The sequence below is a fragment of the Bacillus rossius genome, chromosome 1 (assembly GCF_032445375.1).
Source record: "Bacillus rossius redtenbacheri isolate Brsri chromosome 1, Brsri_v3, whole genome shotgun sequence".
Taxonomy (NCBI): Eukaryota; Metazoa; Arthropoda; class Insecta; order Phasmatodea; family Bacillidae; genus Bacillus; species Bacillus rossius.
The window spans coordinates 17,676,411-17,703,308 of record NC_086330.1 but is presented as its reverse complement, the minus strand read 5'-3'; the positions used below and the strand labels follow the sequence as shown (position 1 = coordinate 17,703,308).

The following is a 26,898-nucleotide window of genomic DNA, read 5'->3' as shown; positions in this document are numbered from 1 at the left end:
GTTTTAAGTTCTGTCCTAAAGATTTTTACAATTAAAAATGGATTTATAAATTAGAGTTGAAATCTGTTGCTTGAAAAAAATCAAAACAGTGTTGTAAAAATAGTCCCTTCTATTTTATCATTACTCGTCACTGCACAACAAAATGTATTCAGTACGTAATCGCTACAGTCCACCATCGTTTTATTTAGATTTAAAAAACGCAACAATCTTCTTAAAAGTTAAAATATATAAAATTAATATTTTTTTTTTTAGTTTTGTTCCCCAATATCAATGTACGTAACTTATGAAAGTCCTTCTGTTTTGTACACAAACAGTAGATAGAATTTTAAAATCGATGAACGTCAATGAAATTATTGGCTAAAAAAGAAGTATTCATAACCTTAATAGTTTTAAGAAAAGAATTTATATAAAAATCTAAGTATACATACTGTTTATCATTGCCTAAGAAATAACAATTTCAGCTTCTGACGTGAACAGTATTAATGTTACAGACAATTTTACAGTAAATATTTATGATAATTGTCTCTTATAAATCGTCATTATAATTTTATTCAACGTTTCGAATTAGATATCGATATGCGATGCATTTGAACCTTTGATACACTCTTGCCCGAATGCTATTTTTAGGAAAGTAAAAAAAACAGCGTGTTATGATTTACTTCCTTCTGGCACCAAGCTCTTCTCTTTTGTGGCTTACAGAGGTTTCCATTAAAACAAACAGGGAACATGCAACTTCATTTTCAAGCCATGTCACATAGCTCATTCCATTTTGTTTGTCTATCGGTCCTGATACACTGAATGACACACCGAGAATTATTGGTTTTTCCGTCTCGCGTATTTGGATACCCACGCAGGTTCGAAAAAAATCAGAATAAAAGAATGAAACGCTTTTTCACGTTGTCAGTAAGAGTATTTTTGTTTTTTAGTATACAAATATATTTATATATGTATATATAAATATATATATTCTACGCCAATGTTAACATGTAGGTTACTTCAGAGTAAGAATTTAAAATTTACTTTATATCATTACGTATTACAAAATATATACGAATAATTATATAACAACATCAGAAATATGATTTGCCTCACATATTTAGACAAATATTTTTAGTGCTTCACTAACATACAAGTTCACTACTGGATTAAAACACATTTTTAGTCATGTTGAATTTATAACTCTTTGGAGGATATGTGGCAGTATGTGTGTAATTTATACGAAGCGATATCAGCTTATGAATAAATTTTACTTTATAATGTCTCTGCGCAACACAATAACTTTTGTCGTGGGTCTATATTATTATGATGATAAATGCATGATCTAAATATAGTCATGCTTACAAACGTAATAATTATTGTTTATAGTAAAACACATGATTTGTTTTATTACAACACACCTGTACATTCATGTGAAATGATTTTAATTCTCTTTGTGTGCTTCTAGCTTCCCGTGGCGGAATTTGCGTTTATGAGCTTCTTATATTAATACTTTTTACGTGTTTCTAGAGAAATTACATATGAAAAATTAACACGTTTTACTGATTATTGGAGAGTTAGTTTTTGAAGATTAAAAATTTGAAATTTAAATTTTCTGTTGTAAAAAATATTTGTCTTATTAACATACAAATCCTTGATGTTTTAAATAGTAAATGCAAAATAAATTAAAAAATACGTTTCAATCCCACTAATGTATTAATCCATTGCTAAATTGTATTATTTTAAACAGGTCAGTAGTTAAAAAAATGTATTTTATTGGTAACTCAAAAAACACATAGAAATTCTTTATATTATATCATATAAATCATTAAAATTGTCTTGATAACATCGATACCTTTTATTTTCAGCCCGCTGTGAAACCACCAATATTCTAGTTAGTATTTCCCAAGGGTCACATAATATCTTTTTTTTTTCTGATAAGGTTTTTATTTCTTTCCACTGGGTCACCCTCGAACGTCAATTTCATCCAATTTGGCAGAAAATTTTGCCGTAAAAACATCTGCAAGGAAATTTTAGATCCGCAGCGCTCACTTGAATTACACTAATCGATGCTCCTGAATATTCGACTTAACAATTCCGACGAACTTGCTCTTTGCAGAAGTCGACTGAGGGGAAAAATAACTTTTGTCGAGAGTCGCAGGGCCAGGCAGTTCAATCGTGTAGAACCTTGCCGACTGCTGTGTCTGAACGGCTTTCGGGGGTTGGGGAGGGGGAAATAAATTAACTCCGTGTTAAAATTGGGGGACTACACTCTGTCCCGAAAACATTAAGAGTGTACGAGCGCGACTGGGTAGCAGCTGGCATCGGACCATTCGCCGCTACGCTTGCGAACGTACTTTAATTGCGGTGGAGGTCTGGGGGAGACAATTTCTTCCTTCTTCCTTCTTCCTTCTTCCTTCTTCCTTCTTCCTTTCCGCCCAGCTTCCGTCCACCCCTTGGTTATACACGCTCTCTCCCTCTATTTCTCTCGGGGCGAAGACCAATGGAAACCGACCGCGAACTTCTTGAGCTAATTTACTTCCGACCCTGTCGAAAAATTCTAATTAGAAATCGTAAAAAAAAGAGTCCTGCGCCCCAGTCGCTCGAAGAACCGTTTCAACGTTTTTTTATTATTATTTTCCACCCGCGTCATGAATTGATAATACTCGGAAGCTATTCCGCGTGGTTTTAAGTTGATTCGATGTCAATTATGTGTCACAAAAAATTTTCTTCAATAACGATGAGGTTTTTAATACATACTCAATTTAACACACTACTCATAATTCTAAAATTATATTTGTAAATAACTGATTGAATCAAAGTAATACATAACTGCGTGTAGCAGAGAACTATATACATTATACCAGTAAAATAAAATTAAATGACTGGGTGTTTTAAAAGGGTCGTATGTGGTTTAACGTCACAGAATTAAACACACACACGTTAGTTAATATTCAGCTATAATTATCTTTAAAACAAACTTGATGATCATAAACTTGAGGCATGCCAAGTGTGTCTGAATCCAAACCCACATCTTTTGTCACATAAGCCTGTAATCTAGTGCTGAAGATTAATGTCTCTGATTATTTTATTTATTTTATGTGGCGAAAATATTGTGTGCCATGTTACCTTCTCTTCCACTTTACCACGTTAAATATGTACTAACATGTAAAATGATAGTGAAACTAAGCCTTCGCCCTTAATTTTAACCTACATAAAAATAATAACCAAGGAAATGAAAATAAATTTTCAAATACAAAATAACTAAATATAAACGTTACAAACAAGTAAAATAAAATATTGAAAATTGTAATATATCAAATGTAGAAAGTGATCAAACGTAGCCTTTGAGAGAAAACAATTAATGTTAAAATAAACATCAATTAGGTGGAAATTGTAACAGAAAAATAATAGAATAATAAGGTTTAAAAAATACCTAATATTATAATTTAAACTACAGTAAAACATGTTTTTGTGATTAACATTACCTCACTTTTGCGAGATATTAAGCAAAAAATAAAAATTAATTCCTAAATACTTTAAATTGTCTGCCTGAAATTAAAGAGACTACAACATTTAGAATTATATTTATAAATAACAACCCTGTCAATCAAAAAAAATTTTAGATCATTTTATTAAATAACTAGCTGAAGTACCCGGCGTTTCCCAGGCTAAATACGTCGTAATATATGAAAAAATTACCATCGAGTTTCAAGAGAGTACGACGTACACTTGATAAACGGGATATTTTAATTTTAAAGTCTCTGTGATTACACAAACCCTAGTGAAGACATGAAGGACGCACCAAACGATAGCGTGTTACAAGGCAATATCATCTATTGATGAAGATCTAAACTAAAGTGTTATTAGCGCCTTTAGTTTGCTAGTAGCCGCGAGCTTCACTAAGCGTATGGGTTTCGCAAAAGAGAAGGATAGGACGTTGCCAGACCTTACTATATGACCGTGTGGCGGACATTGAGAAATGACACATACAGTTTGTAAATATATGACTTTCCTCCCATGATTTTCTATTGTAGAACTTATTTTTACCCTTTTTTACTCCCTGTGAGACAGATTTTCAGAATTATATGTCTTCAATGTCACTCTCCAGCCCACTATCTGTATGCAAATCATAATTTACATCCGTTGCTCATTTTCAGCTTGAAAGAAGAACAAACAGATACACACACTTTCGCATTTATAATATTAGTAGGTAATTCTATGGCCTCTTCTTTAGTCGTTCATTGGATATATTTAATCTAAGACAAAAATAATTAATTTATGGGTTATAAAATGTGTGTCATTAACCACGTGTTCATAAGCCTACAGTTTTAAGCGCTTTTTTCTTTATGTGGATTTCATAAAACTATTGGTAAGATACTATGATGAAGCACTGCAGTTATAAATGATTTAATTCTTATCAGATGGGTTTTTTCGTCAAATCCAAGGTTAAAATATCGTTAGTGTGAATTCAAATCGAAGTAAAATAAAGCAAGTATTTTTGTTTAAATATTAAGCTTTGTTTCAACAAAATTAAAGTTATTAATTGATTATATTTATTATTGAAAGTTATTTATTTTATTTTATTTTTAAACTATTTCCCGTTTAGTTTTTATATCAATGTTGGAATAATTGGTCTGATTTTATTAATTTATTTTATTAAAATATTTTTGAAATTTAATGGTTTTTAATTTTTTTAAACAATTTAAATTAACACCAAATTAAGAAAACATATCCTGAAACTTCAAAAATTTTAAATTGAAAAGATCAACCAGGGATTTCATCATCAATTTACTAATAAAGCTTTAGCAATGTTTGAAAAAAAAAATAGATACGTGAAATAGTTTCTGTGTTTCTAAATATATAGATAACAAGTAGAATGCAAAAGCAGGCGGTGTCACATTTCAAAGGTTATTCTTTGTATTTACTGTATTTGTTGAAAATGTCTCGTAGCTGTCAGCTCACTGTGATATTGTGATATTGTGATATTGTGATATTGTTCTCACTTATTCCTTCCACAGAATTTTCTTTGCTATCTATGCAGTTCACATTTCATAACAGCTGATATGGTCTTGTTTTCTGCGAGTTTGTAGTTTCAGTCTTTTGTCCTTTCTTCAGGGTTTCTCTATGACATATTATGGCATTGGTGTATGTCCAAAATAATTTTTCAAGTCAATCTCTCCTTTGCGAGTATTATTAAAATAACATAACACGTGTCGAACATACATTTTGGAATATGTTTAACTTGGTATGTAACATCCTTGTGATCAAATTTAAAACTAATACTAAAAAAATAACCAAACGAATTTAATTTTACGAATATTATCGGTCAAAAGTTGAAACCCGTGGGGGAAAAAAAACTCAGTGATACAAAGTTTTTCTTCACTACTAGAGTAAAAAAAATTAATCTCAAAATCCTAAACCGCATGCTTCTCATATTTTGTTTGGTTTGCTTATGACAGCCATTGCATGGACTTGAAATCTGTGGAAAGCTAATAAAACACTCAAAATATTTAATAATAAAGGGAAGGAAGGAATTTCTTGCAAGCTTATCTTTCTGAGCGTGCAGAGTATCTCCTTGTCAGCTGGAATTATACACCCGAGTGGGAAACAAATTAAACCCTTGTTGTTTCTGGTCGACTGTAGATGTTGGCCGAAAGTATGCGTTTAATTACTTCGGTCTTTGCCCTGTTTCCCTGTCTTCCAATTTTAGATACCTCGCTGTTTCTTGGAACTGTGTTTCAAATGTTTAAACAGGTCGCTTCGTTTAATTTAATTAAAGCTTCGCGCATTCTTGTTGTTTGTGGCTTCAAATAATAATTCATCCCAGCAGACTCTTTGTAAGAAAAGGGCATTTATAAAAAAATCGTAATTTTGTTTCAGTTACAGAATTTAATTGATAATTGGTGCTATGAAATAAAAAAGTTATTTTTTATTAATAGTAATAGCTAAAAAGATTTACGCTGCAGTGAAATATACTCACTTGCGTTTCTTCATTCATTTTGCATTAAATTAATTTGTATGTAAACATCTTAACTTTTGGTTAGGAGTAATTTCATGAAAATGGAACGGAAATACGAGACAACGATGCTGCGTCTGCGCAGAATTTACAGGAACCTCGAAAATATGGTGGATGTACGTGGAGCAACATTAACCCGTACGTCGTCACTTCGGTAAATAAGAGGGTACTTAACAAGTGTATTCGTGTGCCAAATTAAACTACCGTGAAATATATTTGGTATACTAAAATAGTCATGGTAAAAAGTAATCCCAAGTTTTAAATGACCTCAATATAACTGGCTTTACAATGATTATAAATATGTATTTTCCTCATTGCTTCCTAACGGTTTTGGTATCATGGTGGTAAGGTGTTCGCTTTGTAAGACAGGTCCGTGCTTCAGATCTTGTTGAAAGAAGTTTTATTTTTTTCTTTTAACAAAATTGTAATGTATGATTAATGTTGAGTCAACTCAATAAGGTTAAGGTTTGTTTATACTTACGAAGTATTTACAAATTGATTTCAGTCGTTTAATCAAAAACTAATACACAAACTTATATTAGTGGTATGTGTTTAAAAATGTTTCATGTAAACATTTTAGTATAGAAATTTGATATTTTTAACTATTTAATGAATTTTTAACAAGTTGGGGAGTATTTTAAAACAATTCTTTGTCGAAAATCAAGTCCAAATCCGGGATCTACTTTACTCAACTTTTAATTTCAAAAATAATTCAAAGATAGCACCACGTCCTTAATGCTTTAGATAACAAACAACATATTTAAAATCTTGGTCGCCATGTTCGACCCAACAATTTTCTGTGCTAATAAATTCTGTGTATTTTTTAAGTTATTATTATATTTTGTTATAACTATTCAAATTTATAAAATATATTCAAGTATAGTTTCACTACCATAAGGTTTACTTTGGCACACCAATACCCTTAGTAAATTCCCCGTGGGTCCACTATCTTGACGACTTCGTCTCGTGGCTATAGCAGTTTCTGCACGCATGCGCATTAGACTTACAACCTGTCAGATTTCCATTGTGTAATGCGCTTTTATTTCAATTGCCTTTCTGGTGTATATTAAATTTTCACTCTCAATGCTCCTAAAGAAGAATAACTTCAAAAACGATAGTACTAGCTTGTTAAACATAACTTTTTAAGAAGAGAAAACATTATTTAACGTTTTTCCCCTAAAATAAATATTTTTCATATATTTATCATGCTCGGAATTGTTTTAAAGAATTCTACGTTACATGTCTTGTCCGTTTTCGTATTATAAGTTAACTAGCTGAAGTTACCGGCGTTTCCTGGACTAAACACATAATAATATAATTATAATAATAATTATCAATAACGAATTTCAAGACTGTAGTACTTACACTTGAAAAATGGAAATTTTGATCTTAAAGTCACATTGATTGCACATCCTTGTTGCATCAAGGCTACGCATCAGCAAGACTGGGACATCAATATTCGGCTTCATTTTGTGGCAAGCAAATATAATAACTAGGCAAGACGTGAGGGACATCCCAAACGATAGTGCGTTACAAATTGAAGGCAATGCCATCTATTGACGAAGTTATAAACTAAACTGTTATTAGCGCCTTTAGCTCTCCAGCAGCCACGAGTTTCACTAAGCGGTAAGGTTGCCAAAGACGAGGATAGAAAGTTGTCAGACCTCATTATATGCCCGTGTGGCGGAAATAGAGAAACGACACAAACTCACTGTTTGTAGGTCTACCACCATCCTCCTACAATGTTCTATTATAAAACTGAATTCACCCTTTTCAACTCCCTTCTGAATGGAATTTCATAGTAATATATAGTCTATGTCACTCTTTGGCCTATAAACTATCTACATGCCGAAAATTATTTCGATCCATTATTCCGTTGCTGCGTGAAAGAAGGACAAAAAAAACAAACATATTTTCGCTTTTATAATATTAGTAGGTATTTCTTAAACACGTGAATTTGCTCGTTATCGAGGTTAGATGTTTACACATCACTGACGATTACTGAAAGAAACGGTATCATTTTTTTGTTACCCAATATCGTAAAATGTATTGACGGTATATCTTTCGTTTATCCGATTGCGATTAAACTTTTTACACTCGCCATTTTTAAAAAAAAAACGAGGAAGATCTCTGTGTATATGGGTTTCCGATAAAGCCAAACCGTAAAGCAGAATTCTTAATGTATTTCGCCATTTCATTGTTAACGCATCGTTCATCCGATCTCTATGAAATTTTGCACACTTGACCTTGTCTGTGGAGTGGGTGTACGTTCTGAAGTTGAAGTCAACTGGTTAGCAATGGGATATCAAAACAAATTGTAGCTGTATAAAAATGAATGTTTGTTTGTTTGTCCCGTATGAGTTTCTATACCATACATCTGATTACGATGAAACTTTGGTGAGTTATTATGAGCATTCCTGCGAAGGTATCTGAATTAGTTAAACATTTTACAATAGGTGGTGCCCAAAACGTTTTTACACATGACTGTATTTAATATAGTTAAGTGGCAGTTTCTGTGTTTTTGGTTTATGAGTGCGCACGTATAACATAATTCAAATGATTTAAATATAAAAGAGAGATAGAGTGATAAAGAGAGTTAGAGAGATAGAAAAACATAAATATAGAGAGAGATGACGTGATATAATGATATATATAGAGATAAAAAACGATGAAGAGAGATAGAGAGGTAGATGGGGGGAGGCAAAGAGAATTATATAGAGCTATATGTAATGAGATATGTAGATATATAGAGGTATACACATATATATTTAGATACAGGTATATAGAGGAGAAAGGTTCAGAGATATAAAGGGAGTTATAGGTAATTAGACATATATATAGAGATAGAGATAAATGGAGGTAGAGAAATGTGGATGTATACATATATATTTTTGAGAGAGAAAGATTAATAGGGAGATTGTTTGTGTATGTGTTCCTACTTCAAATAAATTACAAAAAAAAAATAAAAGAACGTGACATTGCAACACATGTCAGGCATCAGCTAGCAAGTTGTTAAACCGCTTGTTCCCTGTTAAATCTATATTAAAGGTATGCGTGTAGTTCTCGTAAATTCTCTGTAAGTCATAACGAGGATTGTTGAAAGTGTAAACAATTGCATGTAACGTGACGTTATTATATCCCGAGGCTTGTGGCTAAATGATTTTCCAAATTGTTTTGGACCCCGAACTGCTTGGTTACTGACTATGTGCTGGAAGGGGAACTGTTAGTTCCTGTCACGTATTTCCGACAAAACTGTACAATGGTGATAAATACGTTTGTTAAGATTCAGTTCACAGCAGATATTTTAAAACTGATGGTTTAAAATCATTTCTATTAACCGTGAATGCCGTACATTATATATTCCCAAGTATATGTACACTTCTGAGCGTCAGATTTTAGCTTGGTCTCCAAATTGTTTGAAAATTTCAATAGCAATTCGTCGACTAGTAAATTATATTTCTATGATTACATATAGTCCATAACATGTATGAATTGTTAGTAGCAAGAGTATTTTATTGTAATTGCTTAAATCCATTACATTTAATATGTAGGACGGTTAACAGTGCTTATAGTTTTAAATTCCTCAGAGATAAGAATAATTGAGTTTGCAAAATAAATGTTAATAAATAATAGTTTAAAAAACTAAAAAACACACTTTATATAGAAAACCAAACAAAAAATATAAAATAAATTTTAATAAATTTGATTTAAGAATAGTGTAAAATTGTTTTATAAATATAAATTAATAATAGTGTAAATAAGAAAATAATGTATTTTATTTAAAAAAAAAAGCGTGGGATGCATGGTGTCAACAGTTATAAATATTTTATTGACATATGAGTAGAAGGTTTATCATTTCGATAATATCTTAAAAAGCACCCCACGCTTTTTTTAAAATAAAATACATTATTTTCTTATTTACACTATTATTAATTTATATTTATAAAACAATTTTACACTATTATTAATTCAAATTTATTAAAATTTATTTTATATTTTTTAGTTTCGTTTTCTATATAAAGCGTGTTTTTTAGTTTTTTAAACTATTATTTATTTTCTACTTTTTAGTTTGGTTTATTAATAAAAGTGTTTTTTTTCCCCTCAATTTCTTCCAGGTAAAAATCCTTAAACTGTAAGTTTTGCTCTCTATCCAAATAAGTTTTTTGATATATCATCTGTCAAACTTATCCATATTTTCCGTGTTTGATGTCCTTTATTTAATGATTTACTGACCTTGGCATAGTTTGGAGTAGATTTGTAGGTTGGTGTTCGAGTGGAATTTCAAAAATCTTCTTATCAGGTGTAGCTATTGAGGTTATGCATATGGTGTTTGATTTCCCAACTGCTGTTGGTTTCACAGCAAAATCAAACCTCAATTTTTCCATGTTTCGTGAAATATTTGCATTAAATGTTGTTTTATAATAATGTTTCCCTCTTGGTTAATTGGTAAAATGAAACAAAGACGTAATTGTGTTTCCTTATTTAACGAAAGAAACAACATTTAAAGCCCTTATTTAAGTTTTTTTTTTCATATTTTTACAAATATAGATAATATTCTTTTCAAGAAAGTATATTGTTCACAATAATCATAACCCACTATCACTTTTAATTTAATTAAATTACACAATATTTAGTAGGCTTTGTTTATATCGCGCCAAAGACAAACTGAAAGAAAAGAGTTCGCACATGAGCGAAATTGTTTTCTTTATATGTTTCATTTCACCAATAAATTGACAAAAATATTATTTTGCAAATTGATTAATGCAATAATCTTATCAAATTAGTGTAATGTCATCGGTCCTCGATAAATCTACAAAGTTTGAATGAAATCTGGCCGTTTAAAGTGGGTCAAAATCGCACCCAAAGGAGTCGGTTACAAACATACAAACAAACATACAAACATACAAACAAACATACAGGTGAAGCTAATATAAAGCGTGTAAAAAAAGCGCGTGTAACTTAGTGTATGTGATAAAGTGCAACTTATTTGAAAATTTAACCTAAACTCGTAAGTACATCTAAACGGTAAACCAGCAGCGATAGAAAAATTAGAGAAATCTGTTTAAATAAACCATAATTAATGACTCATTTCCAAATAACTGCTCAGAATATCAATAATTATTAATTAAAAATAAATATTGCTCACTGTTAAAAAAACCACACCATACAATGTTACATTAAGATTTAAAGGACCACAACTATAGCATGAAAACAATTCTAACTTTTATTTATACACATTTTATAAAGTAACTCAAATTCAGTTAATTTTATTCTCAACCATATTTATTATATTACTTAGTATTACTCAGCAAAACCATTTATACAATTTAATAACAAGATAACACAGCGCGGAAATTATGGCTTTCATTTATTTTTTTAAGTATTTAAGAATCATATCATTTTGTAATTATTATTTATTTGTTTCAAATAGAAATAAATATCAACTTACACAATTATAATTCACTTTAAAACAAATGCTCAAGATATCAATAATTATTGATCATTCAATATTGATTAACTAAAAATAAATATCACTCACTGTTGAAATATTAAAAACATAAAGATTTTTTTAATTAAATATTAAAGCTACGATTCGTTATGATAAATTAGTTTTAAATTTAAATTTATATTATGTATATATTAGATGTGATCGATCGTTTTTCTAGACTTATTTTGTTGTTCTGCAAATATCACCTATTCATTAAGTTATAGTGCAAAAACTTTTGCCAATATACTACATAGACATACTGAAATATATTCATAGGCATTTATAATGCTCTGCCGTCAAATTAATTCACAATGAGTGACATGTTCACTGCTCCGCGATGCACAAATTTAACTGCACGGACCTCCCTCCAGTAATTCTTTACATTATAACCATATTGCCACTAAGTGGAAAGAAAACAATTAATATTATACGCACGGGATTTGTTTAAACCTTTTTTTAAACTATCTTATTCTTAGTTGGACTCAACATGTTTACACGCTCGTGGGATCATAATTATAATACGGTGTGTGATATAGTTAATAAAATATTTATACGGGACAAATAATTACCCTGTCAAACTAAAGAGTGATAAGTATTATACCAGCAAAACAATATTTAGTTAACAACTAAAAATTACTCATAAAACACTATTTCAAAATCCTGATTTACACAAGTAATTAAAATAATACGTATTTAAAAACACAATTTTTTTGCGCGGTGCACAACAATAAGCTCAAAACCCGTTGTGTTGCCCTCTGTCCAAATACTCCCTAAAGTCGGGGTGGTGTCAGGCGCAGGCGGGTTCCTACCGCGACCCGCCTATCCCTGCAGCATGGCAGGGTTAAACCTGAGCCGCACGCCGCCACGTGGAGCCCGCGGCCCGCCAAGTTCTCTGCACCGTCCGCAACCGTTTAGCGTCAGAAATCGTTTTTAGGAAAAAGCCATATTTATCAATCATATTGTGGCATGAAATTGTCGAGATATTACAATGTTCAGGTGTAATTCATGCTCTAAAAATTAATTATGCTATTACTTAGAAGTTACTAGCAAAAATTGTAAATAAAAAATGTGTCGTGGTTATTACGGTTAACTTAAATATATGTACAACCCTTATCTATACTAATATTATAAAGCTGAAGAGTTTGTTTGTTTGTTTGGTTGTTTGTTTGAACGCGCTAATCTCAGGAACCACTGGTCCGATTTGAAAAATTCTTTCATTGTTGGATAGTACATTTATCGAGAAAGGCTATAGGCTATATTATATTATCAATAACCTTAGGGATCCTTACTAAAAGTCCAACTTAGAATCCAATGCGTTGGAGGGGGTTAGATAAAACATGCAGTACACGTACGAAGTGTGTGTTGACAATGCCGCAGGCACTAGAAATGCAGGCGCTAGAAGTTTATTTCCTATTGCCTATTAACAATGTTGCCACGCACTAGATGCCTTACCATTCTTAATTTTCCCATACAATCAAAAAACACCCGTGTGATATTAACAACGAAGCAATCAGTACCCTCATATAGAATACATAGAGATAGTGTGAGGTATATATGTAGATATAAAGAGATAAATACATATAGAGAGATGCATAGATATATAGGACTATATATGTAGATAGAGATAAATATATATTTAGAGACATGGATAGATTATTTGTATATGTTTAACTACTTCAAACATATTACAAAACAAAACTGAATGAGGCATCGCAATGCATGCCGAGCATTAGATAGATAATGGAATCTTTTCAATATTAGTAATCCCTTATTTTTCAGTTTTTTTTTCCTATATTTCTTTATAGAGTCTAGATTACATACAGACCAGGTAAATAACTATAAACTGGCAGAACAACGTCTGTCGGGATCTGAAAGTGATATAAATTATTTTGCAGACTTGACATTCAAATTAAGAAGACAATTACTAACTACATCTTATTTCTAAACAGTTCCCCTTCACCCTGTGTTCAGCCCGGTCAACGCTGGGTACTGCAGCTAGTTTATTTATATGTTGAAAAAATGTGTTCACAAGTAGTTGATCAGATGTCACGGGTTTATCATTTGGTAGTAAATATAGTTACTAACACTGCCAACAGATGTCGGATACATCCCGAAATTTCATTGGCTGAAATTAAGACTAAGATTTCAATCAAAAACCGATTTGGTTTCAGGTCGAGTTGAAAATCGTGCGCATAGCCTGTTTTGCGCTAGCTCATTTTTTTTTGACATGACAACGTATAATAAATCGATGAACGCCGGCTGCACGCACGAAAAAGGATGACTCATTTTCCCGTTACGCACATCGTCCCGTTACGCTTTGTCCCATTACGCTTATTGTACGCTTGTGCTGCATCTATCTCTCTTTGACTCGATTGGAAAAACCATCAATTTGACTTTTTCGAGGCACATTAAACTTGGAACACTCATATTCGTTTCCTTCTTTTCCTATCATCGTCCTATCCTAACAGAATAACACAGATTGGAAGAAGTTAAATAGCAAACATGTATAAAAATCTGTTCTTTAAAGTAATAAACATATTTGAATTAATAAGTGCAAATAAAACTAATTTTATCAATTAAATTGTAGATTTAATTTCACTACTTCTTTGTATCCATACAAAATAGTGATAATTAAATAAAAATGATTCAATTTTATTAATAAAAGCATACAATCATTTCATCAATGTTTTGATATGACGTTGTCACTTTAAACTATCGTCCGTAAACCGACTTTACAGACAACCAATTTTTTTAATTAATCCAGCCTTTGTACTTGAGATTTTTTCAGTTCTGTGTAACATTTATTTCACCTTATTTGTAGACCAGTAAAATATTTCTTGCGTGTATCAGGACAGGGTGTTGTGTATCCACCATACTGTGGAAGGAGTGCGCTGCGTTGTACACAATTATCAAAACGCTCTGGGATAAATATAAAAATTCTACTGTCGTATTTCGTAAAGGGGTAGTGCAACGCAAAAAACAAAAAATGGGTGCGTGTACTTATGCATGCGAAACAGGAGTTATAAATACTTGCCGTATTAAAAAGCTAACTTAAATTTTGCATGCAAATAATTAATAGAAATAAGCTAAACGGATTGGATTCGTAATGTATAACGTAAATAAATTTAATAAATTTAAAATAATTCTTAGTATTTAGTATAAATACAAACATATGTTTAAAATCCGTAGTTAGGTTAATTTAAATAATCTATATGAATTTTAATTAAAAATGAATATCAATAAATATCTTGAATGTGTATAGTAATTTATTAATTAAATAATAATTTAAATGAAATTAACGTATGTATACGGGAGAATAATTGCACTTATGCAAATATACTTGAAATGTTTATAAATAATAATTGTATCACTAATATTTACAAGAAACAAATGTTTCTTTAATTATGTGGACCAGTATTCAATGTTAATCACCAAAGAATAAGACTTAAAATCATATATATAATTTTTATTTGTATGTTGGATTTTTTTATCCTGTGAATTTTTGTTGCGTGTTGCGCGTGCAACCTTTTAGATTCATTCTCATATTTTCTATTCATAACGCACCTAAATAAGTATTACCTAACCTCACGTATTTAAGTACACATGAAAAAGTTTATAAACAAAATTTATATCACTAATATTAACAAAAAATAAATAGTTTTAATAATATAGACCAGAATTTAATATCAATCACCAAAATATAATATATAAAAGCACACATATAATTTTTATTTGTATTTAATTCTTTAAATCCTGTGAAAATTTCGTTGCATGATGTGCGACCCTCATTAAAATTCACTCTCATCACTTTTTCATAACGTGTATAAAGAAATATAAGTTCAAAAATTGTTTAAACTTTGATTCAAAGTAACCCGTGTTCGAAATCCCACAGCTACGTTACGTTCTGATTTCAGTTTCCATTGTTCCCCGAAATAACTCCAGGACAATGCTTATGTGGTTACTTGCCACAGACTTCATGGCCTATTCCTTCCTCAATAACCCTTTATAGTAGGGCGTGTGCAATGAAGAAAAAAAACAGTATTTTGATCACCACAATAAATATATCTATATAATAAAAAGACTACAAAATACATTGTAATAGTAAAATTTGTTTTATACTTTCCTTGAAGTAAATGATATGAGACACTCACATATACACACACATAGGTGTGTGTGTGTGTCAGTGTCAATAATAAAGGTTCTTACAGTTGCCAATTTCAGGCTAGTCTCCATTTTTTAAGCTATTTTTTTTAAATTTTTTAATAATAATATTCGTCGAGTAGTCGTAATAATAGAGATTTTTCCTGTTTTTTTTTTGTTTTGGTAGTATACAAAAATGTTTGTATGTATATCTACTAATAAGGTTTTAGTTAGAGTACAAAACTTTATTTAGGTGTCTACAGAATATTTTTTCAGTGTCTGTATTTACGTAAAATTATTGAACACACACAAACTAATAAAAGGGTTCTAGTGAGCCTAGAAAATTATATATTACTCACAGAAAATATATATTAAGTTACGTAAAAATATAATTGGGTGACCAACGTGTCCGTTTGTATGGTCGATGAGACGTGACGGAACGCTCTTGCGACTGTGCTATGAGAATCGGCGATGTGACTATGATGTATTAATGGGCGCTGATGCAACTGTGCTATGTGACTGTGAAATGCAACTCTGCGATGGAACTGAGCTAAGTGACTGTTTTATGTGACTTTGGATGCAACTGTGCTGTGCGATGCGACTGTGCGATGCGACTGTGCTATGTTACTTGCTGTGTGACTGTGCGATGCAACTTGCTATGCGACTATGAGATGCGACTGTTACTATGCGAATGTGCTGTGCAATGCGACTGTGCGATGCGACTGTGCTATGTTACTTGCTGTGTGACTGTGCGATGCAACTTGCTATGCGACTATGAGATGCGACTGTTACTATGCGAACGTGCTGTGCGATGCGACTGTGCGTTGCCCCACAGCTGTTCATGATCGACAACTGCGCCGACGACTGGCGCATCGCCATGACGTGGCAGCGCATCTCGCAGATCGCGCTCGAGCTGTGCATCTGCGCCGTGCACCCCATCCCGGGCGAGTACTACTTCTACTGGACGACGCGGCTGGCGAACCGGTCGACGGGCGAGACGGGCTCCAAGTGGGTGCCCTACGACGTGACGCTCTCGCTGCCCATGTTCCTGCGGCTGTACCTCATCTGCCGCGTCATGCTGCTGCACAGCAAGCTGTTCACGGACGCGTCGTCGCGCTCCATCGGCGCGCTCAACCGCATCAACTTCAACACGCGCTTCGTGCTCAAGACGCTGATGACCATCTGCCCGGGCACCGTGCTGCTCGTGTTCATGGTGTCGCTGTGGATCATCGCCAGCTGGACGCTGCGGCAGTGCGAGAGGTGGGCGCCACCCCCCTTCCCCTCCTCCATCCCGCCTCAACACCACCCCGCCTGATCACTAGAGACCTGTAAAATTCGCGGATTCATTTCGTGATAGGATAGAGTCCAAATACTTTTGACATTATTTTTCTTCAGTGATTGGGGCACAGTTTATCTGAAGGACTCTGGGCCAATGAAAAATCTTTAACAGAAGAATTAGCGAATCACGATCATTCCAGTCAACAGGTGTTACGAGTCAGTAACCAATCAGCAGATGTAATCTGCCCGAGTGCATAGAGGATAATGGAGTCTATCCTTTAGGGATTTGAAATAGCGAATTTTACAGGTCTCTACTGATCACTAGGTGCAGGAAATTTTCGCGAAAAAATTCTGAACGCCTACTAGACCGCAACGAGGTATACCCACACCAGCGGTTTCTTCCTTGTGATTGGCGGGCCGTCTGCGAGAGAAGTCGTTGCCTCGTTTGCACGTGCCACTTAAGGACGAGTTCGCTTCCATGCTGAATTAGTGTGATTGGTTGTTGAAACAATCGACATGCGCCTCAAAAGTAGCTCGCCCGATCACGAAACACAGACGATGCTGCAGTGTTTTTTTAACTTCCAGCTACTCTCGGAATCTTTTCGCGAAAATTTTTCATGGCCCTACTGATCAAGCTTTCGCATTCCTGCAACGTCGCAGAAACGCTTCAGAGACGTCGTTGTTTAAGGGCCCCGCCTACAAACACGGTCCTGACAACTCCACGGAGAAAATAACACGCGAATTAAAAACTGCTTAATGTGTCCGAGTGGTGTCTGTCCACGAAACGCACATAATAATACGCTGAGAGCGGATAAGTAGTTGCAATTTAATATTATGTCCTTAAAATGATTTCTTTTTTTACTGGCACGTAACTCGCAGTTAAGATTCCTGAGAGCACTCAAGGAACTTGCATCACACATCTCTCTTAATTGGCCCACCATTTAATGTTAAAGGTTAGTACCACTCATATCTCATGGTTCCTGTGCACGACGAGAAAAAAAAACTGCACACCAGTTAAGAGCATTGTGCTTAGAGGCGACACCGCGCTAAAATTACCAGCGAGAGTTGCACTTATCTTACCGCCTCAATAACACAAACACCCCCCTGACTAGGCGGGCCCCTTAAATAATGTTCACAGATAGGAAACGAACGACGACATATTAGTTTCAAAAATTTTGTATGCCATAGCAATTCGTTGTGCTTATTTATTGAAACTTGCTAAACCTCACACGCCATGTTGGTTTATTTACTTTTTCCCATTATTACTTTTATTTTAGTGCTATTTCTCTTAATTTTAACATGTTACTTTTGTTCCATTTTATGTTCAGTTACAAATTATTTTCCACACTTATAACTGAGTGCAATATAATGGGTGTAATAAGTAACGCGCAAGAGTTCGTAATTATTATAGCTTGAATTTTTACACCCATTATTTTACACTTAGTATATGTTAAAAATATTAATAATAGAACAAGAAATGGAAAGGAGTTATCATGTTAAAATTTTATGAAACCCTTGAATAATAATAATAATAAAAGAACAAAATTAATATGGAGTGTAAGTATGAGCCTTAATGCAACGAACAAAATTCAAATATCATAAAACAAGTCTCATTTACAATATTATTAAATTTGCAGTCATTCAAAAATTTTCATTCTATATAAATGGCAATAACTTCACATGGAAACTATTTATTCAGCCAGTTACTTAAAGTAAATACCTTCCTTTAATATATATTTTACTAGCTGAAGTACCAGGCGTTGCCCGGGCCAAACACATCACAATATAAGGAACATCTCCACCGAGTTTCAAGTCTTTACGACATACACTTGAAAAACGGGAAATTTTTATTTTAAAGTCCCATTGATTCAAGAGCGTCGCCCGCCTATGGCATAGGAGGGGGGGGGGGAAATGTGGGAAAAGTATGTATTCTATTTTGCATTTTGCTAAATTTTTTTTAATCTCTAGGGCTCTAGGAGGGGGCAACTGCCCCCCCCCCTAACCCCCCTCCAGGGGACGCCCTTGCATTGATTGCACAATCTCGGTGCAACAAGGCTATATGACGTCAATCTTCAGCTTCAATTTGTGGAAAGACAGATAAACCTTAGGAATGCGCGACAGTTGCACCAAACGCTAGCGCGTTACAAATTCAAGACAATGCTATCTATTTGACATAGTTCTAAACTTCACTGTTATTACCACCTTTAGTTCCCTAGCAGCCGCGAGCTTCACTAAGCGGATGGGTTTCGCCAAGGAGAAGGATAGTAAGTGCCAATACATTACTATATGACCGTGTGGCTGACATATATAAATTACACAAACTCACTACCTACTATGATTTTCTATTATAAAACTGAATTTACTCCTTCTTAACTTCCTTAAGAATAGAATTTCATAATTATATGTAGTATATTTCACTGTCCGGCCCATACTATCAATATGCAAAAAATCATATCGATCCGTTGCTGCGTTGCTCCCTGAAAGTAGGACAAACAGACAAACACACTTTCTCATTTCAAATATTAAGTAGGGGTGGTTAAACGAACCCAAATTTCGACGATCAATTTGAAGAAAAATGTTACTGTCCAATAACTTTCGAAAATATTATGGTCTCATTCGGTTCCTATCACTATCTCTCGTTTCTGTGACATTGTAGGCATGTTATAACGTTTTCAAAGTGTGATGTAAACATTTTTTGATTGTATGAGATACCGTGTGTGAAGTACAGCCCACACTGCTTAACACATATCGGATATGTTTATGTAACTTTGCAGGAGCTTTTTTGTTTTGCTTGACACACCTTACAGCACAGCATTTTTTTTCTTACTTTTGAGTTACAATGCGGAAATGGTAGAATGTTCCAGCAAAGTAATGTAACATATTTTAAAATTTATCAGGTTCTCAGTGTGCTGAATGGGACCGTTATTAAGGTTTTAGGATTTTGTCGTTTCTCGGTTGTCTCTGTGTGTGGGCTATGTGCTTGATTTTTCAGCATGCTAAGCCAACTTGTGTTGTATGCAAAAACCACAATATTTGATTTTGAACACGTTGCATTGTTTGGACGAGGTAGCAGTTTTATGTTCCTGTTACCAGTGACATACATGACTTTAACTCATTAAAACTGAGTCGGCACCAAGTTGGCCAGTGCTCATTTTAAAATTAAAGAACCTGTTTAATTAATTTAAGATAAAACCAATTAATTTTTATAGTTTCCAAGAAAAGTAGAATCTGCTGAATCAGTGGAATAAGACTGAAAATAACTTTTAACAGTTTTTTAAATTAGTAATTCTTCATTAATACTTAGATTGGTTTAACGATTTCTGGCTGCCAATGGTTTTTCGATAATTTGTTTCTTGTTCTATTATTTTTTTAACTGTAAATTGTATGATTCTACCAGGTGTTTTTAAATTTTAATGTCAGCAGACATTTCTAACTTTTATTTAAGGAATTGTTAGAAATTTTTTTATATTTACTTTTAAAACTTCTCTCCCGCGAAAGTGATAAAAATGTACGTTCTACTAACCGTTACTTGGAAACTAGTCACACAGCATTAAGATATTAATCGATGGAAAATAGCACGTCGTTCGAAGTCATCTGCATTTAACAATTAACTATCTTTTGTTTCGTCCCTATGATTGGAGGTTGAAACCTGCTTAACGACATCACACAGTAACATCAATTAGAATGTCTTTAAATTTTTATGTGAAATAATTTTTTTTTTTTCGTTTGCAGCACTTTTACAAATAATTTGTGCCAAATTCACGAGAAACAAATTTATGCCACTTACACTTCAGCCTGTGCACTAACTGCGGTCATTTCGGCGTGAACGTCCAGGAAGTACTTACACAACGGCTCATAGAGTCGACACTCACAATGTCCTGGTTTTACATTAGCACAAAATCGTAGCCTGGGAGTAGAGATTTGAAGCGGCTTGCAGGTGGCTCTGCCAAGCGGTGGTCCAGAGGAAATACTATCAATTAAAATAAATCTTATTTTTAAGATGAATTTGTATAACCTTCGCTTCACCTGGAGACTTTAATTAGCGACTATGTTGTACGTATTTGTTAGGAAATCACATTTTTGAATGATTAAGTTGGGATCGATAAAAGTTATTTTGAGGTGTCAAAAAAAATTGAAATAAGATATTTGTGCTTAGTATTTTTATATTATAAATATTATTATTTTTTTACCTACCTACCAAAAAATAATAAAAACCAATGGTAAAAAAATATAAATGATACGTCGTATCTGCAAGATCTAAAATTTTCTACTGAAAAAAGAATTTGAAACAAAGATGAGATGCAAATACAAACTAAATATCAATATTTTATGCTAATAACCTTTACTTATATCATACACAAGATGTTCACTTAACATCATTTTGTTTACTGAAATTTTTCGTGCACGCCTTCCTGATTGACAGTAGTGGATATGTATGCGCTTTTTTTTACAAATAAACATCACAGGTTTTTAATATTTTCAGCAAAAAAAATTAAGCATTTCGTTTTAAAGAAGAAGATTGTGTTTTGAGGAAAAAAATTGTTGTAAAATTTGTAAACATTTCATAACTTGTAGTTACTAGTAACACTATGGTAACATATGGTTTTGTTTTTTACTTAAATCATCATGAAAGAAGATAACCCCTTTATTTAAATAGAAAACTGAATTTTTAATATTTACCCTTTGTGTGAGAACTGGAGTCTTGTACTTTAAAAAATTTTATAAAGAAATATATGAAGTGCGCTAAATTAACAGGTGATAGAAAAACATTTTAGACATTCACTATAAAATGTTTGCTTCTTTTTTAAATATAATATTTAATTTAAAAAAAACTTGCCGTTTGAGGGACTTTGTGTTTGAATTTTAAGTGCGGCATGCATAAAATGCTCTATAATTAGGTGTATTTGAGTTAAATAAAATACATTTTGAAAGACACGATATTGTTTACCTACCATTTGAAATTTAACATTTGAAACATCTGATAAGTTTTACATAGGATTATGGTTACATTATAAATATATTTATATTATTCGAAAATGTATACTTTTATTTCATGCTTTCCTTTCACATTTCGCTTTATGATGTGGTTAAATTTTTAAAGGTTTTTGTTTTATTTTGTATAGTTTCATAAACAACAACTTAATACTTTTTTTTTCCATACCAAACTAAGCTTTGAATTTAATTTTGGTTAAAAATATGCTTTTGCCTTTTTAATATTCATTACAAAAATATAAAAATAATTTTCTAAGAACTTACTACAACATTAATAAGTAAATCCCCGAAACATATTTATATCAGATGATTTTTCGTTTCAAAAATACGTTTTACACAATGTCTTTTTTATCGTAATCCCAAAATTTTTAACAATTCGAAATAATAATTACTGAAATTTTTCTGAACCATTTTATATTTTTACTTACCTTATTCCACAAATAAAAAAAAACACATATTGTTTCTGTAATGGCTTAAATAATATTTAAACTGTTTATATAAGCGATTACAGTTATATATGCAGCCTTTAATAATTTAGCTACGTACTTCGCCAAAACCTAATAATTAATTGAAAAGCAGTTGGCAATAAGACAAAAAAACTGGCAAGATTTTCTTAAAAGTCGCAGCAATTACATTATATACAAAATAAATAAACTAATTTAACTTCAGTTTTTGTTAATAATAAATTTTTTGGTGTACTATAATCATTGCTCTTAATGTTGGAAATGTACCTGTTTCCCTTCAAACAGGCTATGAAGCATAGAGCCACAAGTTATGTAGTAAATAATAAGTAATACGTTTAAATTTATCAACTGTTTAAAAAATGCCTTCTTGGTTTTTGCAAGATAAATATAAAAATTTCCTTAATTATAATGTACTTTTTTTCAATGAAAATAATTATTAAAAAACTGTTAAAAATAAGTCAAAATATATATTTTATGAAAAGAGGAATTAAAAATTTTCATATAGGGGAAAATATGTTTTAAGTTTTTTTCTGTTCCTTCATAACAATATGAAAGAAAATGAACACACATTTAGTAAACACTTGTTTTTGTAACTAATTCCTGATTGGTTAATGTTATATTATGTTGAATCTTAGTTAAATATATTTTTATTATTCAGATCAATCAATGTACATAAGTAAATTTAAGAAAATAGATTCTTATAAGAGCGATTTTTTATAATTTTGGAAGCGTTGGAAAAGTTATGATTAATTTAGGAAAACTTTTCTCCTCCAAAACTAAATGGTGAATTAAAAGAAACGATCAGTGTTTTGCACTAGTATTGATTCAATTATCTTTGTAAATATTGATTTTAGCTTAATTTTAGCAGTACTCAAAACAGAAAATTGAGTATTGTTTATATGTTTCAACGTACACTTGTTTAAACGTTTCCACTAAACTGATTTCAACCAGCGTGGAGTATCTTAAGTATACCGTTGTGTCATTTTAAACTTAAAATCTATATATACATGTGTCTGATAAAAATCAAGATCCTATGATTTTTTACCATAAACATTGATACCATATAAACTTATTCATATTTCTAACAGTATAAAGTGGGTCTTGAAATATGTTTTTTAAGTTCGTATGTTAATATTACACTTCTAACGTTACAACTCAGTAATGGCTTAAATATTTTTAATAAGCTTTTTAACTGCTTATATTATGAGAATGCATTAATATTTCTCACGCAAAAATAAAGACACCAGCAATAAGTACAAAAATATTTTATTGATAATTTACGTGTTATTAAGTTGAGTTGCTCCTATCATGTAACATTACACGTGGTTTATTTTATAAATTTAGTTTTGTACGAAGAGTAACAAACTTTACAAATATGTTTGCTGCGTATGTTATTAATTAATTATGAATTCTTTATGTTATGGTATAAGTTTGAAATAAGCTTAACAAAAATATTTGTAAGTATGATTTGGAAGGTACCTTATTGTTATCTAATAAGTAGTTTTTTTTATTGTCACATGATTACACGTAAGACATAGATGAAACAAAGTAAAGGATACTGGGTAAGAATTTTGTTATGGTGTAGGTAAGGAATCACCATAGGATTTGTTTGGAACGATTATAAATAAACATAATGAAAACCAAAAAATAAATATGGCAGAACTTAGATATTAATATTAATTCTACTCGGTTATAAAATATTTTTCCTTCTGTGAGACTTGCCACACTTATGTAGTCATTTTTTATTAGTTGTAGGTACTGAGAGGACTAGATGCTTCATTAAAAATTTTTTCATAACGTCTACAAACTCTTATATTTCAGAAAAAAAATGTTTAATTCATATTGTGCTTAAACTGTAACATTTTTAATATAACCATGTTAAATAATTTTAAAATGTTTTTAATTATTACAATAAACTTTAGAATATGTGCTGCAGTTTGAAATTTTATAAAGATGGTATTAGAAAGAGCATCATAACTTTATTTAAGGTACTTAAAACACCCTTTTATTAACAAAATATCATTTTTATAATAGAACGTTAGGTAAAGATTTAAATGTGAGGGCTGTGTTTATTCTGTAACTTTTGAAACATTTGTCATTGGGAATTTGTTTTTAAATACGTGAAAAAGAATACTTTTGAAAGTAGTTCAACAAATGGTGAAAGCAACATATGTTAATTTTTTGTAGCAGTAATTATATCTTAAATAAACAATTACACCAGTCATTATCTTACTTAAAATTGTTTAGAGTTTTAAATTTTATTTTACATTACTTTTGTTGAAGATGTATAAAATATATTTGTTCTGTTATTTAATAATGATTTATCACTAAAGATTTTGTAAGAATACTTTACAATATTTAGGATATTGCATAATTTATTGGTTAATTATAATAAAATAAAAATTGGTACAATGTGAGGCGTAGTTATAAAATATTGTCAGCATATAACATTAAGTAACTGAATGACCAATTTTTGTGTTTAACATATATAAAGCCTCACAACGATTAACTCAATACGTTAAGTCAAATATCAGAAATACGATTTTGTTAGGAAAGTGTTCAACATTCATCTAAACCAATACGTAAAAAATGGTTAAAAATATAAATAAGAGTAATTTTATGCCCCAACATTTTAAGTAGATAATTAATTGCAAATTTTTTAGGAAATTAATCGAAATGATACCCATATAACACCTTATTCAGAATTTTGCAAGGTAAGCGTTTTAAAAAAAATGTACAATAGAGGTTTTAGAGGAAGAAGTAAAATTTGTTTTGGTCGTCAAAACTATCAAAATTAGTCACTTGCGAAACCTATTTACGCCACTAAACCTTTTTTATATTCCCGCAGTAGCCATAATAAGTACTTTTACTTAGTAAGTAATTGATTTGGTAGATGAAATGATTTTAAAAAAAATGGTTTTCTGTAAAGTCGGTTTACGGACGATAGTTAAAAGTGACAACGTCATAACAAAACATTGATGAAATGATAGTTTTGTTAAAGTACTAAATTTAAAAGCTACTTTTGAAAATCCCACCTTAACCTATTAGATATAATAGTAGATTCTTAGGCCAATCGAGTGGAAGAGAGATAGATGCGGCGCAAGCGTACAATGATCGTAACGGGACACAGCGAAACGAGACAATGTGCGTAACGGGACACTTTTTTGAGCGTGCAGCCGGTGTTCATCGATATATTAGACGTTGTCACGTCAATAATACACTTACCAAAAATCCTCTTTATTCATTGTTACGTAAAAAGTAAAAGGTTGTGTTGTAAGTGGCATGAACATGCTCAGAAGCTTAGACCACGTGACCCTCGTAACTACTAAAAAATGTTATATTATTTCTTAATAGAATGTTAGAAACAGATCAAGATATGAAGTGTGTGATTATTCTTTAAATTTTTATATTGTCATAATTTGAAAATTGTGTTAACTACTTTAAGAGGAAACATTTTGAAAGTAGCTCATGTGGAAAAAACAGTATATTGAATTTATTTTTGTAGAAGAATTTTTTTAAAAATAAACAACATCTATTGTAATTATATTACTTAATATTGTTTATATTTTCTATTGTACATCACTTTTTTTAATGATGCACGTAATTTTTGTGTTCAATTATTTAATAAATTATTTGTCACTAAACATTTTGTAAGAATAAACTACATTATTTAAGATTTTACATAAATTAATAGTGAGTTAAAATATAAAAACAGTCTAAATTTGCGCCATGGTATTAAAATTTTGCCAGCATATAATCATATCAATAACTTAATGACCAATTTTTGTGTTTAACATATCCAAAACCTTGCAACGAATACATTTAGTAAACATAGGAAATAAGCTATTGTTAGGCAACTGTTAAACATTCATCCAAAATAATCTGAAAAGTACACCATAAACTACAAACACAATTTTCCTATTAACGTTATAAAGGCATGGAAAACTTTATAAAGAATTTTACAGATTTGTAAGACTAAAGAGTATATAAGAGTATTTTTTGCTGCAAACTTTTATGTATTTGCAAATTTTCTAGGAAATTTAAGTAGGGTTGTTTAGAGATTAACATAAAACGTATGGTTTTATAATGACGTAATAAAATTTTGTTTCTGTTGTCAAAACTGTCGAAATAAGTCACTTGGGAAACCAATTTACCTACGCCACTATTAACAAGCAAATGCTTTTGTTTGATAGAAAGGTTAAAAAAAAAAAAAGAAATGATTACACTTATGAAAATCCTGTTCATAATGTCATCACCCGCCTCTTTACTTACGTGGTTATGTAAAAAGTAATTGCTTATGTTTTACGTCGCACGAATATGCACACAGGCTTAGGCAACCACCTTAACAGTTAAACGTATCGTGTTTGGTGTTCATGGATTAAAAATCCGACCTGTTAGGCATATCCCACTCCCGGCTGTCGGGCGTGGACTTACCCTTGTGAAAAGGTCGACCCTGGACTGAGGACCAGGTGAGGTGTCGTCCGTTCGCTGCCAACACGGCGGATGGCAATGGCGAACCACGGCAGTATCACCTCGCCGAG

The 26,898-nt window shown here is 31.8% G+C and overlaps 1 protein-coding gene across 2 annotated transcripts in view; it reads left to right on the top strand.

Moving 5' to 3' along the window:
* The window catches only part of LOC134532737 (small conductance calcium-activated potassium channel protein), a 768,096-nt gene that overhangs the window by 716,959 nt on the left and 24,239 nt on the right, over positions 1-26,898 (top strand). For both annotated transcript variants that reach the window (XM_063369557.1, XM_063369548.1), the window contains one exon: positions 16,459-16,883. In XM_063369557.1, coding sequence (XP_063225627.1) covers positions 16,459-16,883 — 425 coding nt within the window. The remainder of the gene's footprint in view (positions 1-16,458; positions 16,884-26,898) is intronic.